General features: G+C 43.1%; 1 protein-coding gene across 2 annotated transcripts in view; it reads right to left on the bottom strand.

Moving 5' to 3' along the window:
• Positions 1–7,078: 7,078 nt before the first annotated feature.
• The window catches only part of CA5A (carbonic anhydrase 5A), a 30,005-nt gene continuing 16,233 nt past the window's right edge, over positions 7,079–20,850 (bottom strand). For both annotated transcript variants that reach the window (XM_035119187.2, XM_035119188.2), the window contains exons 2-7: positions 19,935–20,132; positions 12,143–12,261; positions 11,464–11,559; positions 10,464–10,526; positions 9,320–9,475; positions 7,079–7,538 (exon numbers count right to left, since the gene is read on the bottom strand). In XM_035119187.2, the coding sequence (XP_034975078.1) occupies positions 7,329–7,538; positions 9,320–9,475; positions 10,464–10,526; positions 11,464–11,559; positions 12,143–12,261; positions 19,935–20,132 (842 nt within the window). In that variant the 3' untranslated portion in view covers positions 7,079–7,328. The remainder of the gene's footprint in view (positions 7,539–9,319; positions 9,476–10,463; positions 10,527–11,463; positions 11,560–12,142; positions 12,262–19,934; positions 20,133–20,850) is intronic.

Genomic DNA, 20,850 nt, shown 5'->3' on the forward strand with positions numbered 1-20,850 from the left:
CATTGCTTGGATGGAAACTGGAGGGAAATTCAGTGGGGTGGGGTCTAGAAATCTCTTTGCATGGCTGGAATGTAGCATACCATACAAAGTCATAGAATTGTAGACTTGGAAGGGACCCCAAGGGTCATCTAGTTCAACCCCCTGCAATGCAGGAATCTCAACTATAACATTCATGACAAGTCCATCCAACCCCTACTTTAAAACCTCCAAGGAACAAGAGGCCACTGCCTTCCAAGGGAGTCTATTCCACTGTGAAATAGTTCTTTTTGGCAGAAAGTTCTTCCTGATGTTTAGTCAAAATCTCATTTCTTGTACAGTAAATTGAAAGCATTAGTTCAGGTCCTAGTTTCCGGAACATCAGAAAACAAGTTTTCTGCATCTTCCATATCCGGAAATATCTCTCCCATATCCTCTCACTCTTCTTTTTCAGGCTAAACATACCCAACTCATTCAACCATTCCTCATAAGGCTTGGTTTTCAGACTCTCTATCATCTTGGTCACCTTCCCCCTATAAACGTTCCAACTTATCAATATGCTTCTTAAATTGTGGTGTCCAGAATTGGACACAGTACTCCAGGTGTGGTCTGGCCAACACAGTGGGACTGTGACCTCCCCTGATGGGGACACTAAACTTATGTTGATGCAGCCTAGAATAGCTGCTGCATCACATTGTTGACCCATTGTTGACTTGTGGTCTATTAAGACCCCTAGATCCTTTTCACCTGGCAAGCCAGGTATCTCCCATCCTATATTTGTGCATCTGGTTCTTCCTGCCTACGTGCAGAACCTTACATTTGTCCCTACTGAAATTCATTTTGTTAGTTTGGATCCAGTTGGGTCCAATCCACTAAGATCATCTTGAATCCCGATGCTATCTTCTGCGTCATTGGCTATCCCTCCCAGTTTGGTGCCATCTGCAGATTTGATGATGATGAAGAAGAAGAGTTTGGATTTGATATCCCGCTTTATCACTACCCAAAGGAGTCTCAAAGCGGCTAACATTCTCCTTTCCCTTCCTCCCCCACAACAAACACTCTGTGAGGTGAGTGAGGCTGAGAGGCTTCAAAGAAGTGTGACTAGCCCAAGGTCACCCAGCAACTGCATGCGGAGGAGCGGAGACATGAACCCGGTTCACCAGATTATGAGTCTACCGCTCTTAACCACTACATCACACTGGCATCCCCTCAATACCTCCACATCCACTGCTTCACGCACTTCTGCCTCTGGCTCTGCCACAATAGACTGAGTCCCCAGAAGGATATCCATGTCTGAATGCTGAAAAAGTTTACCCTCCCAATTTAAAATGTCGACTTACATCATGTGAAGAAAGCTCACAAACGCCCAGTTTTAAATAAAAGATTTTTGCATCAGAGAGCAATGTCATCCTCCTTGGATCACCAGTATGGTGTCCTGGCTTGCTGCAGACAATGTTATACATGTTAAAGAACAACAACTTAGACAAACATTCAGAGTTGTCTGCATAGACTCCCTATCTAGGCTCAAAGGTAGGTTACCATCTCAGTCCTTTTAAAATAATCAGGCTGGGCTTCACTTCTTAACACACAACATCCAGGCTACTGGAGTTCATCCTTATTGCACTCATTTTGGGGCTTTTCCATTATCAGCTCCTGCCCCCTAGTGGACTCAATGCTCTAAGGATCATCATATTGACGTCCACACCACACATTTAAAGTACACTTTGCTCCCTCCAAAGAGCTCTAGAGATGGACATGGGTCTCAAGGCACAGGCTCATTGTGGGATCTCCTGCCTATTACCTGAGGGATGGAGAATCTGCAGAATCTAGAGTTTTTTGGACTCCAACTCATAACACAGGATGAGCCTGCTAAATCAGCCCAATGGCCCATTTAGTCCAGAATCCTGTTCTCACAGTTGCTGAGCAGATGCCTGTGGGAAACCAGAAAGCAGGACATGAGCACAAGACAAGTGCACTCTACCCTCCTGCCATGGGGAGAAAGCTGGAGCTAAGCAGAGACCTGCTGCAGGCTTTGACGGGCTGTTTGCCATTTTCAAAGCATTCCTGGGAGAAAGCTCCCAACCTCCAAAGCCAGCCCTCTCAATTCTCCTGCTTGCACACATTTTCTTTTTTAGTTTGACTGACGTCACAGCAAAGAGCAGACTGCAGCAGGGGTCGTGCCAGACCCTCCTGAAGGACAGAGCTAACAGCTTATTTTGGATACACCAAGACTTTCTGCACTATTCATTATTACTGCCTTTGGGTTGTTTTTTTAACAAATATTTGAATGTACTTGTGTGATGTTTCTAGATCTCTCTAGTCAGTAAATTAATACATACATACAATGATTTTTATTTTTTTATGATGTCTCTAGGAGCTGGCTGGTGGGAATGGCCTGATCCAAAAGAGCAACGTAGCCTTAGAAGCCAGTATCAAATTATGATCATTATTTATTACCAATCCTTCCCCAGCAGGTCCTACGGCAGGTTACCAACAATTTAAGATGAAAAACAATTAAAACAGATTACAATCACCAGAATAGGGTGGGCCCTGAAATTTATGTTGGGGCCAGTAACTTTTTTCTTTCTTTCCCAATTCAGTTCTTGCCTGGATCCAGCAAAGATTTGCAAGCAACCATCTATGTTCCATTCAGTTCTAAGATCAAGCTGTTTGCCTGGGTTTTGGTTTCATTCAACTTACTCCTTTCAGTTTTTCACAAGCAGCTCAAATGAACTTCATCTATTTAGGTGAATGACCTGCCATATCCCCAATGGTTCAGGGTAGGCACAAAGGCTTCCCAATCTCATTCCTCCTACTGCGAAGGCAACGGCAACCCCCATTTTATGGATGGAGAAACATATCCTGCTTGAAGGAGTAGAAATGTACAGTATACACCCTCTGAGGAGTCTGTGGCTGGCAACCATTTGAACTCCAGTCCAGCGCTCTTTCCACCCATTCACACAGTAAAATTAGATTATGGCCATTTCAAATATATGAAATTCGTTGTGTCTTCTGCAAAAGGAGAGGGGATTATTTTGCACTCGGAGCTTTGAAGTTACCACGCAGAACATCGGAGTAACAGCTCTGAGTGCTTGCCCTATTATCACCACTCCGGTCCTTGCATTCAGCCACGGACCCTTTGAAGAAGAATCAATTATAGAATCAGTACTCCATGTGCTAATACTCAGACAAGCGGTGTTTGTCACATCAAAGGGACTCCTTGCCCACACGGCATAATTATACCTGAAGCAAAAGTGGCCCCAAGGCCAGAGATAATGCACAGGTGACTTTCAACTATCAGGATAATTGCTTCGCTCCAAAATGTAACCTGTGCTGCTGATAAACGTAGTAGTCCGACTCATGCAAATTGTGTGAATAATTGTCGCCAGTGTGTTGCATGAGTCATACTATTGCTCCAAAATGTAAGCTATTTGCTACACGCGGTTTTACGTTCTAGCCAATATCTGGAGCCAGTCCTAGCATTCAATAGCTAATTGATTTGGATATCATCTTTATGACACAATCCTGCAGCAGACGATTTGTAGAGAACAGGCACATCCAACTCCCAAGAGACTGCGATCTACTAACAGTATAAAAATACTGGCTGTGATCTACCCATTGTCATTGCCAGGCAAAGTATATGAGCTTTTTAGGGGGGGAGGCAAAGCTGTTGTTGAGCTTTGGCACAGTTTTTTTCCCTACTTCTTTAATTGGACGCGATCAACCATTAACGTCCCGCAATCGACCGGTAGATTGCGAACGACCTGTTGGACATGCCTGGTATAGAACAAAGAATCTCCACTCATCCCAGAACTTGCTTTGGTTTAGACATGTTCTGTTCTTGGAACAGCATCAGCTTTATCATGGTGCAAGGATTTGATGGAGGGTCCCACACACCCAGAGGCAAAATGCTGCACCCAGAAGCCCTTTTGCTACTTCACAGGGATTATGATACTGGATGGTATCAAAGTTTCTTTCCAGACCTTCATAGAAGCCAGGAGTCAGGCGGAAGATTTTGGAGAGGGGCATTTTTGTACAGTTGGACTCAATGCTGAAAACGCAGGGAGGGAAGAGGCAGAGAATGTTTTTGCTTGAGAATACCTGTCAAAAACAGGGGTCAAAATAGGAGGGAGTGGAAGAACAGGGTCAATTTATTGATATAATAATAATTTATTTATACCCCACCCATCTGGCTGGGTTTCCCCAGCCACTCTGGGCGGCTTCCAACAGAAATATTAGAATACACTAATTTCTTAAAGATTAAAAGCTTCCCTAAACAGGGCTGCCTTCAGATGTCCTCAAAAAGTCTGGTAGTTATTTTTCTTTTTGACATCTGGTGGGAGGGCGTTCCACAGGGCAGGTGCCACTACCGAGAAGGCTCTCTGCCTGGTTCCCTGTAACTTGGCTTCTCACAGCGAGGGAACCGCCAGAAGGCCCTCGGCACTGGACCTCAGTGTCCGGGCAGAGCGATGGAGGTGGAGACGCTCCTTCAGGTATACTGGACCGAGGCCATTTGCTGAAGCCTAGTTACAAACTGAGTTTGATTCATTGCAGTGCATATAATGTGGTTCCCCCATTAAAAGCAAATGATTCAGACATTTATCAAATTAAAGCAGACAAACCCTTTACCTATTGCATATTTCAAAGCCATTTTATATGCAACCATTTCTTCCATTCTGAGATGCCAAAGCACTTACTTTCTTTTTTTTTGCAAACGTATCACGATTTCTTTATACGGGCTTGTATATGCCCCCAGAATAGCTTCCAAATCAGTGCTCTCTGCTTCTCTTATCCTGAGAGGTTTAAATGCTTCTGAGCCATTTCAGAAACTTCTGGCCTAGCATTCATGAAAAACCCTGCTTGGCTCCGAGGTCCCACAACACTGTATTGTGCCAGCACATTCATGCGCTGCTTCTGCATGCAACCTAGCCACTCCACTGGGAAGATGGAGGGAGGAGGCCAGGCAAACCATCCAGCCTCCATCCAGATCTCCCCTGGGAGGCCCCAGTGATTTACAGAATTTTTTTAAAAAAATGCCCAGTAGGCAGTTTGCTTGGTATTCTTTATGGTTACTGCTCAAACGAACAGGCAAATACAATGGTATTCAAAGCACCCAGATTGCTTTTGGAGTGCATGTTTCATGCAGTCCAGGAGCATAATGAACCATTACGTTATTCTTCAGCAAGTACTGCTCTCAACACAGTGTGTTATTGTTCTTCCGTTCCAAGTACAATGCAATTCAGTAGATTTTTTATCTAGTCACAGGCGCTCTCCATACAATGAAACAGTTCATTTTTCCTCCCCAAAAGGAGGATAAAACTGAAATAACTTCTGGCAACACAGAAGGAGAGGTTTGTAAATGTGCATTGTGTTTAACCAATTCACCAACTTAAGTGTCTGAGGTTTTTTGTTTTAGAAAACAGGTGTTAACAGCCTATACAAAATTGTTTCTGCCTGGTATCCAAGCCACATGGAGACACATTAATTAAATCAGAATCACCGCATCACACTATTACTAATTTGAAAGCAATTCATTTAGCATATTCGGAACAAAGGGTATATATGATAGCAGATTCTATAAATACACAGGCATAAGAACAGTCAGGGAAATAAATCATTTATCAAAAAGACAAGTCAAAAAGGCAACCCTGAAGTACAGAAGCTGATCCCGTTTCCTAAAAGCTGTGTAAACTACCTGGCTGCTGTCCTCACCAGCCTAAATGGAATTAAAGGATTGATCCAACTAGGTAGACCCACTGAAATTAATGTGCCCAAGTTAGTCATGTCCATTCATTTGAATGGGTCTTCTCTGAGTAGAACTAACACTGGCCATAACCTAAAGTTGCCACCTTCTGCAAGGATTTGTGCATGCCAAACTGAGCTCCTATCCTTAGGCCAAGTGTGGGGACCCTCCAGATGTTGCTGAAGCACAACTCCCAGCAGCCCCAGCAAGCTTGAGCAATGGCCAGGGATGATGGGAGTTGTAGTTCAGCAACATCTGGAGGGCCAAAGATTTCCCACACCAGCCCTATTTAGTTTCTGAGAATAGATTGGTCCAAATATATCCATACGGCTGATGCCATATTCTAACTTTTGCTATACTCAAGTTATATTTGGCACACAAGACCCACCAGCCTATGGTTGAAAAGGAGAGGACACCCTTGCAGAAAACAAGCTGAAGATGTGCTGAAGATGGAGTCAGTCCCTGTGGGCGAGTGGGAAATGTAAAATTAACCCCACTTTAGTATGGGCCAAAATGACGGCACACATGTAAACAAAAACTGATGCATGCAGAAAGTGGATTTCAGTTCACCCTGTAATTTAAGTAACATGGTTAATGAAGCTACTTTTGGCATGTACATACTGAAACTGTAACAGAACACTCCCCAGTACTATTACGTGATATTTGGGGGGAAATCTGAAAAGGGCTGAAGTACTAAAAGCAATTGATTAATTCTGGCACATGATAGATCTCAAGATAGCTTTAGAAGAAGATGGATCCCGGATGAGGCTTGTTATCTATATTCTGCTCATACAAATGCTTTGCAGGCTTTTGTTTAAAAATACAATTGAGACTTGAGATCAGCCTACAGAGTTGGGGGGCGGCGGCGGAGATATATTTATAGGTGTGCTCATGACAAAGTGTACACATGGGAGTCCCAACCATGTCAGTAAATATATACTGATGTGTACATACACACAAAGCCCAGTCCTATGCCCATTTCCTTGGAAGTTGGTCCTGCTGATCTTAATTGAGCTCGTTTCCAAGAAAGCACACTTAGGATTTCATCCAGAATCCATTTAAATCCACTGGTTTGTGGAAAGGGCTCATTCCCTGGATCCAAGAGAACTGGTAGGCACAAAAGATACAGTGAAAAATTAGATAACTGTTATAAAGTTAAGAGCTCAGAGGTAGACAGAATTGGACCGTGTGTACGAATATAAGCACAAGTCCATTCATAAAAAAGTCATTACTCTTGCAAACTCTCCATTTCCTACAGCTATGCTTTAGTTATGTCTTTCCTTGAATGTGTCCTCTTGGGGACATCTTTTGCCACCATACAGCTTATGAAACTGAGAATCTGTGTGCATATTTATATATAGAGAGAGCAATAGAGAAGCCTTGATGACGAAGCTTGGAATTCTACTTGATGCATACTCTAAATGGCTATTTGTAGGAGGGGTTTAAGTTAAAGCAGGTTATTGTGCTACAGAAAAAGCAGCTCATTAGAAGAGGAAAGGACACCAAAACAAACCCAATACCCTTTAAAGTAAGTGACCTTGCATCAAGATATATTCTAAACATATAAAGTGCTAATAAACATTGTATATATATATATTTCCCCCTCTCCTTAAAGGCGCACGTGCTCCGCCTGGGGCGTTTGCTGCTGGGCATGGTGTATCTGTTCGTCTGATCTTGTTTCAATGTTCCGTCGTTGCTGGATTAGGAAAGAGGAACGGACGGTACGATCCATTATTGGCTGAAGTGGACGGAAATTGTCCACCATCCTTTGCTCTTCTTCTCCCGCAGGGGTGAAGAGCAACATCCGAAACACCTCAAGCTGGAAATGAGAAAGAGCAAAGTCCAGAAAGGGTTAGAGAAGAAACAAAATTGATCTCTCTCTCACACACCCACACACCCCTCTGATACCCAAGTTAATGGTTCGGCTCTCTTCCAGAGCTGATTAAGAAGAGACTGGAGACAAAATCCATATCTTATCATTTGCAGCTTGTCAGCCTTTGAGAACATTATCGAATCCTAGACATTCACAGGATGGCGGCATGCCATCTCTTAATCAAGCCTACATTCTTAAGCTGCCTCGGTTTCCAGGATTCAAACACCCAGAAGTTAGGGGCCCAGTGCAGTCATAACTATGGTTTGTTGCCTTGGCCCCGAAGATTCCAAATGTGCAACAAAAGCAACCACAGTTTATCTTAACTAGCTAAGCTAAGCTCTGTACCCAGAGGCCACGCAAGAACAGGCTGCTGTTAATAGGGAAGCTGCCTTAACCATGGTTTGCTCAACAACAGTTATTACTTTGTAGTTGTTCTGATTATGTTATAGATTTTAAAGTTAGCTTTGTACTGGCCTTTTGTTGGTTTTAACCTGAATCCTACTGGCCACTACAGATCTCTTCTTCTGAGACAAAAATGGAATGTAAGTCTTTAAATGAAAGAAAACATTAATCACAAGTCACAATTCCACACAGGTTTGTGATCAATTCTTACTCATGACTCAGATGCAATACTTAGCTTTGGCTAAAGGAAGGCAAACCATGGTTAAGCGTAGCTGCCAAGTTTTCCCTTTTCTCGCGAGGAAGCCTATTCAGCATAAGGGAAAATCCCTTTAAAAAAGGGATAACTTGGCAGCTATGTGGTTAAGCACAATGACTGTACCGAGTTAGTGAATCCTGGAAAAGGAATCTAAGGAGAAAAGTGAGAAGCCCGTTGCTAGGAAAAGAATTCGAACATAATTTGACCCACAGAAACTGGAAAGGTCCAATGCGTGCCACAAAAGCAAGTGTTATTTTAGAGAAGGAACTCAGCTTAAAAAGAAGAAAATAGCTGAAATCCTCAGGACCCAACCATGAAAGGAAATCCCACTGAGATAAGCAGGAATTGCTTCCAAATGAGAATCTGTATGATTTTGCTTGTTGCAATAGTGATAATATTGTACTGCCACTGTTAGGAACAGGAAGCATTTCATTTTGTTTCTCATCATCTGTCTGTCTCTCTCTCTGCACCAGACGTTGTTTAAAATGCTCATACTTGGAGCCAAATTGGATGTAATGCTGAACATGCCATTTGCAATCATGTCAGTTTACAAAACAATTAACACAGGAACTGGACAATTTCCACTGAGAGGGCTTAACCTTCCCCCACCCCACCATGATCCCAAAGTCACCCCAAAACCCCGCAACCCTATCTTCCCGGAAGCTGCAATTAGCATTGGGAGGGAAGATTTGAGATACCAAACAAAAATTACAATTTTTTTACCCACAATTATTCCAAGTTACATGTTCAGGTCTACTAGTTTAGCTTGCAAAAGCAAAAACACAAAACCTCCACAATACGAAGTTTTAAAGATTTGCCTTTCCACATATAAACTCAGCCTAACAGTGTTGGATATGACTCTGCAGGGATTATTCAGCAGTATGTGCCTTCTATACTGCGCTTGCAGAGGGGAAAATAAAGTAGAGTTGCATTCCCAACATTTTAGAAGACACCAAGTTCCTCCTAGAAAGCTTTTTCCCCAGCTGAGAATCTCATTCTTCCTTTGGCTTTCCCACATCCATCCCCAGCAATACACCATCTACAGATGGCAAGTTTCCATTTGCTCTACCTGATCATCATCAACCTCTATCGCCTTTTTCTTGATGATCCAGGTGACGGACTCTGAAAGCGGCGGGGTGGTGAGAGATCCTGCGTAAGTCCAATAATCAGGGCATGATGGCAACAAGCAGGACGGGTCAAATTCATCAAACTCAACGAGATCATCCTAGCAAATCCAAGTACCAGTGATTAGTCTGGGTTATTCTGTGCAATTGCCATAAAACTTAGGGAACAAGCTGTGGTATCATCATGATTAAGGTTTTAAATGACGCTTCAGGTTTTTATTTTAGTAAGATCTAATTTATATATTTTAACTGCTGCTATATCTGTACTGTCCCTGTTATACCGAACTGCTAATTTAAATGTATCCCTATTGTGTTTCATGACTTCCCTGATTTTGTATGTGAGCTGGAACCGGTCTGTGACTGAAATAATAAATTCATTCAGTCTGGGTTATTTGTGATGGGATCCTCAGCTTGCATTACCTGTCTTCCTGGGTCCTCAGGCACCAAGCATGGAAAGAGGAGCCACAATTCAATACAGTCCTCCACCACAGCATCCCCGCCACATATAGGAGGCCTCAGCTCCTTTTGTACTGCTTCTGTCAGACTGTGAGCCTGTAGGCAGGGACGATCTTACCTTTTTATGTATGTACATAGGGAACATAGGAAGCTATCCTATACGAAGTCAGACCACTGGCTCATCTTAACTCGATATTGTTTACATGGACTGGCAGCAGCTCTCCAGGGTTACAGGCTGGGTTCTCTCCCAGCCTGACTTGAGGATGCTGCCAGAGATCAAACCTGGGTGGTTCTGCATGCAAGGCAGATGCTCTTCTACTGAGCTACAGCACTTCCAGAAGCCACTGGGAGAATGGCACACACATCCTGGCACCTCTGCTTGGAATCAGACTGGTCAACTCTCTGAACAAATGCCTGGCTCAAAGTGGGAGCAAGGCCATGTGAGGTTCCAGTGCTCTAGGCCACCTGTGGCATAACACAGGCACCATAAGGCCACCAACATAAACACAACAGGCCCATGCATCATCCAGGAATGCTCATAGTCAGGTTGGCTTCAGGGCAAACCTACGGATTGCTCCTGTGCATTGTGTGAGATGGATACTGAATAGCAACTAAGGTTAAAGTTCTCTTTACCTTGTGTTTAATTGATGGCAAGGCATCTACTAACTTCTGAAGCCCACTGTGATTGGCTCCAAGCTGTGAAGGGAATGGGAGAAAGAGTATGTTTTTATCCATTGCATCCATAGATCAAGTGGTTTAGTGCAAATGCCTGTGACACTAGGCCAGCCTTCTCTAACCTGTTGCCCTGAAAATGTTTTGGACTACAACTCCCATCAGCCCCAGTTGGCTGCTGGGACTGATGGGAGTTGTAGTCCAAAAGTTCCACAGGGCAACAGATTGGCAAAGGTTGCACTATGCCATTAGTCTTTGCCGGACACAGCTGAAATATTTTCTGGTATTTATTTGTTCCTACCAACTGCATCACACTATGCAAGGGAATGCTGGAAGTTCTAAATCAATACAATAATTGAACCACTGCGGAGAGGACACATATGCAGTTTGGGTGCTGAAAAGTCCTCACTCTTTTCTCCCTTTCTCTCTTCCCTCTTCCCTATAATTCATTTTTTCTCCATTCATTCCTTCTTCCTGCTCAGTATGATCCTTGGTTTCTGGTTTTGTAACTGATCTAGTTAACCAACAGGATGCATGCTTGTATTACTGTGATATAAACAAAAAGTTAAAAGGTTACTTGCAGCGCACTCCTATAGATGTCCACTCAGATATAAGTGTTATTGAATCACAGAATCATAGAAATGTAGTTGGAAGGGACTCCAAGGGTCAACTCGTCCAACCACCCACAATGCAGGAATCACAGCTAAAGAATCCTTGACAGGTGGTCATCTCTTTAAAAATCTCAAAAGAAGGAAAGTCCACCACCTTCCGAGGTAGCCCATTCCATGGCTGAGCAGCTCTTACCATTGAAAGGAAGAGTTCAGTTGGACTTATTCCCAGGTAAATGTGCAAAGGAGTGCAGCCTTAAAGGTGCTCCTTGTGTAAGAAAGTGTCTCCACAATTTTATAAATGACAGTTCAGAATGAACCACTGGAAAATTACAGGCTTCCCACCATCATACCTTCAAAAAGACTCCAATCACAGCCAAACCATTTTCTTCCATCAAAGCTTCTTCAAAACTTTCATATTTGCAAGAATTCCAGTGTACCAAATGCAGCTGAAATTAAATTCAATTGATATTTTAGAACCGTGGAAGAAATGAGATGGAACAATCTTTTTCTTCAGAAACTGCAATGAATCGGGTATGATTCTCAAAAGACCTTGCAGCAGAGTTCTGTGCCTTCTACTCTTGGCTGCCCAAGAGCAACCCCACAACCCCAACCCCACCCCCACAAAAAAAAGAAATGGCCACATGGCTACTGGCCAAATCTGTCCACGCGTTGACAGAACACAAGCAGAGGAAATGTCACAGGCCCAGAATGCTTTTGCGAACACTTCTGATTAAAAATTTTAAAAAAATCCTTCAGTAGCACCTTAAAGATCAACTAAGTTTTTATTTTGGTATGAGCTTTCATGTGCATGCACACTTCTTCAGATGCATGCACACGAAAGCTCATACCAAAATAAAAACTTAGTTGGTCTTTAAGGTGCTACTGAAGGATTTTTTTTATTTTGCTTCAACTCAGACCAACACGGCTACCTACCTGTAATTAGAACTTCTGATTAAGATTCACTGGTGCACAACATTCTAGAATCTCGCGAAAGTATTCCGTGAGTGGGAGGGTCCTCCTTCCTCTTACCTCTGCTGGGAAGACCTTACAGTCAATCGTGTGCTCCGAGCCCCATTCATTTATGGCCCCCCAGTGAAAGTGGAACTGCTTCAGCCGGTAGTTGTTTTCTAAGGGGCCTCCTGTAATAACTTGGATAAGAGGAAAAATAATGTTAGGAGGCCAACACTTAAGCCCCAAGCCTATACAATTACCCGAGAGTAAGCTCCCATGAAATAAATAAGATTTATTTCTGAATACACATGGGTAAGATTACACTGTTGTATCTCTCTCATCCCTCTCCCTCTTAATCTAGAGACACCTGGCAAGCAGGAATTAGCGGCAGAGTCTGCCTGGTTCTCCTGAAAGTACGTGGATGGCATCAAATAGCAACAACACAGAGGCCAAAAGCAGAAGTGAAGCAGATTTGGCTTGGTGCACAAAATGCACTGTGCTGGTGCTGGTAGGGAGGGAGGAGGGGTGTTGCGGGATTGGCAAGAATCATACAGCCATGTCCTTCTAACTCTTCACACTTCAGAGGGGGAATAAACCACAGCAGGGCTTGCAAAATCACAGTGAAGATGCACTTCTCTGCTGCTGTAAATAGGAGTCTCTGGGCTGGCTCACTGAGATATTATAGGATGCTTACATCCACAGTATCCAAACATAGTCTCTGCATTGATCCCATGATCTGACAGGGATGCTTCTGGAAGCCTGACAAATATTGGTGACCACGAAAGACAGAGCTATTCCTGGAGTTCTAGCTGAGCCATCTGAACACAAGCCTGGCATGTTTACCGGGAAGTTAGACTTGGTGGTTATGACCAACACCTTACATACATACAGTAAAGCACACTTGGGACCACAGATTAATTAAATTTCTTATCCACACCACAGCAGCAAGAGATTGCCATTAAGGTAATGCAAGAATTCTCACAAGTTGCTTTTGCTTAGGAAAAGTAAAATTCTGGAAAAGGTTTTCTGCAGTAACACTTTGGTAATTTAGCACCGATTGCAAGGACTGTTCTTCTGGGCTATGTTCCTTCTTTCCGATGGAAGCAAATGTCAAACGCATCTGCTGGATACACATCATCAAAGATGCAGAATCTTTGGCACACCCAGCACATGACCTGAAAGGCTCCAGAGGAAGAGAAATGCCATGTGTGACAGCATCTACAGTATCCAATGCGGTCTGGTGTGCATGCATTATCCCTCCTGCTTCACTCCCTATTATTTCTGTATAATAGATGTAACCATTGATGAAAAGAATTAATATTGAAACATAATTTTGAATTGTTACAGTTATTTGCCTCTCTTCCCCAATCTAAACATCCTATGTTATTTGCACATCATAATGTAATTGTAATTACTCTGGCATTCAAGCTCTCCCATAACTCTGTTTACAAGTTCAAAACGATATTATTTTGGACTGATTTATTTTATTTTATTGTTGTAACTTATATGTTGATATGCAACAAAATCTGTAAGCCTATGCAAATGTATTTATATATTTTTTTAAAATTTTTAAAAGAAAATCAATTTTAAAAGCCTAAGTTAGAATTGCCATATGTGGATAATTCCTTACAGAAATAGAGTCCTACATTGTCCCCATTTAGATTTTTCATCACTAGGATGGCAGCTGAAACTTCCATTGGGCTCACATATGAGGACAACCTTATAAAAGTTATCTGTTGCTTAATGATGCCAAGTCCTTTGTAAGAGATTGAAAACGGTACGTTGTTAGTCTGTTACTTGCTAGTGGCTAGTCCTTTGGCTGACTTTAAAAAGGGATAATCTACCTACCTATGTGAGCCCAAACATAAGACAGTGCGCCCTGCACAACTAAAACCACTTTCCTCCAGGATGTATAGAGAAAAGGGTTTCTGAGCATCTGCAGAGAATTATGGAAGACTGTAGCAGAAAATGAGGCTGAATATGATTGCCCCCTTGTGGTGAAAATAAGTAGTCGCGCTCTTAAGTCATGTACTGTATCTAGTAAACAAAAACATTACCTCTAACTTACTCGGCTATTTCTATACATGCGTGACTACAGAACAAGTGTGATTTTGCAAAAAAATATATGTGCGTATGCAGACACTGAGCAAAATTCCTGAGATGCTTGCTGCCCTTTCTTTTGCGCCACAGCCTGTATCTCTAGGTGCAGACGAGAAAGTCCCTGTATATTCTGGCAGAACAATGCTCATTACAGAAAGCCAGCGTAAGTGACTCCTCCATGCAGGAGGAATTTGACTGCTTGTCAGCTAAGTTCCCCCAGGTTGCCACTCACACACCAAACTGAAGGAATAGGTTTGGAACAGGTGTAAGTCTCTCCTTGCCCCTTCATGTGCCAACACACACACACACACCCCGGAACACCACTTCTGGGGGATTTGTACGGACATATATTATGTCATCTTAAGTGCCACCAGCTGAGCCTAGCTGAGGGCCTTATGCTAGTATAACTGGCTCAGCTGGGGTGGGGGACTTACACTGGGTGCAGCCCCAGCTCAGCCAAGAAAGCTCAGGATCTGACGAATCCAAGTTCTCTCTTCCTGGTGGATCTTGGGCTTGGACTGCACTGCTAAATAGTAACTGCAGGCAATCCCACAATGCACAGGGAGGTGCCCCTAACTGCACTCTGGAAGCTCTGCCTGCCACCATAAACAGCGGACACCAACACCACAAAGCAACAGTGTGCACACAAGCACAAGCACTTACCTGTGTTGTCATTTCCTTCTCTCTCTCTCTCCCTTTGCTTTCATTCTACTCCCAGTAGTGCAACTAGCCTCGTCCTCGGCACAAAACTGATTTAGATCCCATCTCAGATGCCGCCTCTCTTAAAAGCAGGCTCCTCTATTCAGTTTACCGCCATTGCCTTCCTTCATACTTTTTGACTCCAATCCACTCTTTTTCCTCTTCTCTATCTGTGCAGCTGCCTATTACTGTCAGACAGCAGAAGCAAGGAGAAAGAAAAGAAAGGAAGAAGAGAGCATCAGGAGCAGGTGGGAAATAAGAGTAAGTTACGTGTTTAGGAGTCAGAAAGAATCACAAAGAAGAAAAGCATTATAGTAAAGCAAGAACAAGCCTATAATCGAAGTCCCTTCCTAATCCCACTCCCATTGGAATGAAGAGGGTTTGCAACAGGAGGACTGTCTGCAGCATAGGGAAGGTGCGTTTATTCACTTTGGGGCCTGAGTAATGTAAATGACACTTGGCTGGATGCTTATCATGCACGTTAAGACATTTTTTATGCGAGCAGCACAAATGTGTTTTCTTTTATTGTCTTGCAAAATGAGCCTCGCGGATCAGGCCAATGGCCCATCTAATCTTAGCATCGTGTTCTCACAGTGGCCAACTAGATGTTGTTGTTTAGTCGTTTAGTTGTGTTCGACTCTTCGTGACCCCATGGACCAGAGCATGCCAGGCACTCCTGTCTTCCACTGCCTCCCAGAGTTTGGTCAAACTCATGTTGGTAGCTTCGAGAACACTGTCCAACCATCTCATCCTCTGTCGTCCCCTTCTCCTAGTGCCCTCCATCTTTCCCAACATCAGGGTCTTTTCCAGGGAGTCTTCTCTTCTCATGAGGTGGCCAAAGTATTGGAGCCTCAGCTTCACGATCTGTCCTTCCAGTGAGCACTCAGGGCTGATTTCCTTCTTGCAGTTTGATCTTCTTGCAGTCCATGGGACTCTCAAGAGTTTCCTCCAGCACCATAATTCAAAAGCATCAATTCTTCGGCGATCAGCCTTCTTTATGGTCCAGCTCTCACTTCCATACATCACTACTGGGAAAACCAGAGCTTTAACTATACGGACCTTTGTCGGCAAGGTGATGTCTCTGCTTTTTAAGATGCTGTCTAGGTTTGTCATTGCTTTTCTCCCAAGAAGCAGGTGTCTTTTTAATTTCGTGACTGCTGTCACCATCTGCAGTGATCAAGGAGCCCAAGAAAGTAAAATCTCTCACTGCCTCCTAGATACCCTATTGGAAAACCCAAAAGCAGAACCCGAGTGCAACGGCATTCTGCCCACCTGCAATTCCCAGGAACTGGTATTGAGGCAAAATGCCTCTGACAGCAGAGGTAGCATATAAGCATCAGCACTAGCAGCTGTCTCTGCTTAGATATTTAAAAAGAGGGAGAAGTTATAGGCATATAATGATTAGATTTAAAAGAGTGACGTGGATCAGAATGACTTCAAAGCAAACCTAGAGTGTTTCAGTGGAAACCGGCACAGAACAACGAATGTTAGCAGCTGAAATTTATAGAGCCTTGCCCTCGAGTCTAGGAAACTTGAGCAAGAAGGCTGAGATAGAGAATGCAGAGGAACAGGAATGGAGCGTGGTGCCTGAAGTCAGCCACAGCTATGATAATCATCAAATTTGGAGGGGGGTTGGGGAGAGAGACCGCTGTGCAATTTCTCTAAGCAGAAACCAAGGGACAGTGCGCAGGCTAATGGGAAAAGTAAGTCATATCAGGATGCTAAGATAGAGGAGAGATCTTGGAAATGCAAAGCAAAGGTGCTGCTTTCTGCTAGTAAATCTATCAACCTTGCCTAGCATATCTTGTCCATGTTTAATATATTTGAAGCCTGCTTAAGGAGACCCCCCCAACACAATTTTAGTGTTTTTACTTATACTGCTGTATTGTAAAAATGTATCGCAGCAGTTAAAATTAAAAACAAACCTCAATAGACCACTGTGGGGAGTGTACCCTTAATTGCCTACATAGTTATTTATATATATTTATACACCAGCATGAACACAAAAACCTGTCTTATGCTGAATGAGCCCACCTAGCCCAATAAGGTCTACTCTGACTGCTAGCAGCTCTCTTAGGATTTTGGTGGACGTTTCTCAAGCCCCACTCTCCAGGATGCTTTCTTAAGGTGGAGATTACAGGGAACTGAGTCTGCGACCATCTGCATCCAAAGTATGCCCTCTAACACTGAGCTACATCCACAGCTCATCTTCTCGCAAACATGGATCTGTGAATTCCATCACTGTAGCTAAATGGCAATGTTACTATTAGTACACACTACAATGTTAACCTCTCCTCCTCTGGAACTGCAAAACAAGCAAAAAGTGAAGCCATAAAAAGGAACTGCAGTATCCAAATAGCTTTCTTAGGATACTCGATACAACCCAAACACAAGCTCTAAGCTTCAGCCCAGGAAGGTTACTACCACAGAAAGATTATGCTTCTTAAAGAGTGTTGTGATGGGCAACCTATGGCTCATAAATAGGATCCAGGTGAGGCCACACTAGGATGATGCCTTATAGAATCATTAGTTCATCTAGCTCAGTACTGTCAACACTAGAGGGCAGCAGCTTTAAATGGTATGAGGAATTTCCCTACATCAGGACTTGAATCTGGGACCTTTTGCATGGAAAACATGTATTCCACTGCAGGGCTATGACCCTTCTCTAAACATACTCTTTGCATAATGGCTACTCAGGTAACTGGACTTAATCCAAGTACAGTGGTACCTCGGGTTACAGACGCTTCAGGTTACAGACTCCACCAACCCAGAAATAGTACCTCGGGTTAAGAACTCTGCTTCAGAATGAGAACAGAAATCATGCCGCCACGGCACAGCGGCAATGGGAGGCCCCATTAGCTAAAGTGGTACCTCAGGTTAAGAACAGTTTCAGGTTAAGAATGGACTTCTGGAATGAATTAAGTTCTTAACCAGAGGTACCACTGTACTGTGTAACACACAACTTACTTAATGAGTGCTGCTAAGTGTTCTAACCACACACCACTAACAGCCACCACAATGTTAGTTATTGGCTAAACAGATTACCAATGCATGGCTTTTGAGGCTCTGTCTTATCTGTTTAAAATTAAAACAACCATTACAGCATTAAGCACAGAGCACTTGGTTCAAGTGAGCTAACAAAACCTGCCTTTTCTTTTCAGGAAGAATAAAAAGAACTCTTCCAATGCCAGAGAAGACAGCTATATTCAGTTTCATTCAATTTACTGAGGTTTCAATACAATTCCAAGGGGAACCAGAGAACAAGGTGCTTTGCTAGAACCAAGCACCTATCTTGCCTTCTAGATATTTTCCAAGTACATTATTCAAAAGCTTATCTGTGAAATGCAGCCAAAGCGATAAACAACCTTTTATTTCATTAATGTTTAATGCCAGTGTTATACTATTCATTTGGGAACATAAGCACATGAAACCTCCTCAAGGGCTTCCTCTACAAAAATGGAGGGGTAAAAGTTGAATGAAAAAGCATCCAAAAGAATGAAAAAAATGCATCCAAATAAAGAATGTCAGCTGCTCCCCAAGTCTTGTATGGATTACAGTTGGAGTGAATTTTAGACAAGAGACAAAATTCATGGCAATCATAACAAAAAAGGGTAATTGCTGGACTAAGATTGCTTAACTAAGACCCTGCCGGAAAAACGTGCTTGGCCATAAAGTTCTCTGAGTTATTGTGTTGCACCCTAACCTACTTCACAGGATTGCTGAGAATAAAAAAATGAGGAAGTTTCCATCTATGCTGCCCTGAGCTCTATGGAGGAGGAATGTGTGTGGTTAAAAACGCAATACATACAGTGGTGCCTCGCTAGATGAATGTCCTGCAAGACGAATTTTTCGCTTAACGAAGAGATTTTTTGAGCAGAGGTTGCCTCGCAAGACGAATTTGTTTTGTGAAAAATTCGTCTAGCGAATCGCGGTTTCCCATAGGAATGCATTGAAATTCAATTAATGCGTTCCTATGGGCAATTTTTTTAAAAAAAAAATTCAATGCATTCCTATGGGATTCGCTAGACGAATTTTTCGTTATACGATTTGACCCGTGGAACAAATTAAATTCGTTTAGCGAGGCACCACTGTACTTAACAGGAAACAGCCTTTGTTAAGCATTAGTTCCTACACTGAATGTACTGTAAATATGCATAGTTTCTCAAAAACCAGGGATGGTGAAACCTGTGCCCTTCCCCCAACTACAACACACATCATCCCTGAACCATGCTGACTGAGTGATGGGAGTTGTAGTTCAACAACATCTGGAAGGCCACAAGTCTGCCACACCTGTAATACACTATTCCTGTCTCCTCAGTTATAATGATTCAGAGTCTAGAAGTCAATGCTAGATACTGTATTACAGTACTTATCTCAGAGAGAGGATTTGTTAAGCATTTCCACCCACAGACATCACTCATTAACATTTATATGGCCATTTTCATGTATAAAACGCTATACAATTCTCATATGAACAGGGGCCTTTATTTGGTAGGGCTCTGGGGTCAGGAGAGCCACGTGACGAAAGCCACATAATTGGCCTGCTGCAAAATGCAGAGATTTGAATATAGATCTCCAGACCAAACACCCAGCTTTTACCTTAGCAAATTAGCAGGGCAATTGTCACTCTTACATTTAAAGGTGTGCATCAACTCTCACAAGGGCATAGATGCCAGCATAAATGCAAGGATTCACATGACACATATCTGCCTGGATATTTAGGGATATGGGAAATAACTTGCAGAAATTTCTGCCAAAGCACTTAGCTTTTGCCAACTGGAGAAGTGGCAAAAGGTGCCTGCTAGGCCAGAACTTAACAGCAGCTCTAGTGGGTTTTAGGAACGTAGGAGTCTGCTCTACACCAAGCCAGATCATTGGTGCATCTAGCTCAGTATTGTCTACACTGACTGGCAGCAATGGTTCTTCAGGGTTTCAAGCAGGAGGCATTCTCAGCCCTAGCTGGAGAAGCCATCAGGGTTTTAACCTGGGACCTTCTCCATACAAAGCAAGTGCTTTACCACTGAGCTTTTCTTAAATATTGTAAGATCCCAATCATCCCCTTAGGTCTTACTTGATTTGTCTGTGGTATCCTCAAACTCAACCAGGAATGAGTATCCATTGTTCCACATATGGAGGCAAGTGGCTGGATCGTAGCGTATTTCAAGGGGTTTAAGATGGGGGTCATAGACGCTGTCTCTCCACTGGATATTGATTGGAGACTGCCGACTGCCCCCCGGAATTGTAATTGGGCTCTGCCACAGCGGATGTACTGGAAGAAGAAGAGGACATAGGCAATTTCTCATAAGCTGTATGGAACTCACAGATATGTTTTAGGCTGATTGATCAATGGAAGTTGCTTGGAAGAGTAGGCCAGAGTGCAAACAATTCTCCAACTTGTTCTGCATGTCCAGGGGGCCTTTGGCTGCAAAACACCACTTGCCCAGTTCTGAAACGAAGGAGGGTTTCAAAAGCAGTTTACAATGTAGCATGAAGGGTCCTCTATTTGAAAATTCAAAACATCCCACCAAGTGATGGGAAGCTCTTCAGCTCGCCTGAAGTACTTCTCTTGATCCTGGTGACAGCAACCATATTCCAAGCCACCCTGCTTACAAAAGTTATCAATGAAAGGAATAAACAGTTGCAATTCAGATTCACACAGAGAAGCCACAATTAGATTTGCACCTTAACACCGCCCTGAACCTGATGCTCCCTCACACTGTAGTGTAATCAACACCTTTGCATTCTCCAATTCTTTGAGGTTTCTGCTTTCAATTGCTTTCAACAGTCAGATACGCTGTCACATCTTTCCCTAACCTGTGGTCTTTCCCACCACTGCTAAATATCAGCCCAATTCCCAAGAAAGCCTGGATGTCAGTGCAAAGGAAAGGAAAGCTGCTCTGGGGAGAAAAGTCTGGCAAACGGAGTATGGAGCATGGTTAGGGGAGACTTCCAACTAGTGGCAGACTTTTGGATCTCAAATTTTAGCA

This window comes from Zootoca vivipara, chromosome 6, assembly GCF_963506605.1.
Source record: "Zootoca vivipara chromosome 6, rZooViv1.1, whole genome shotgun sequence".
NCBI classification, from domain to species: Eukaryota; Metazoa; Chordata; class Lepidosauria; order Squamata; family Lacertidae; genus Zootoca; species Zootoca vivipara.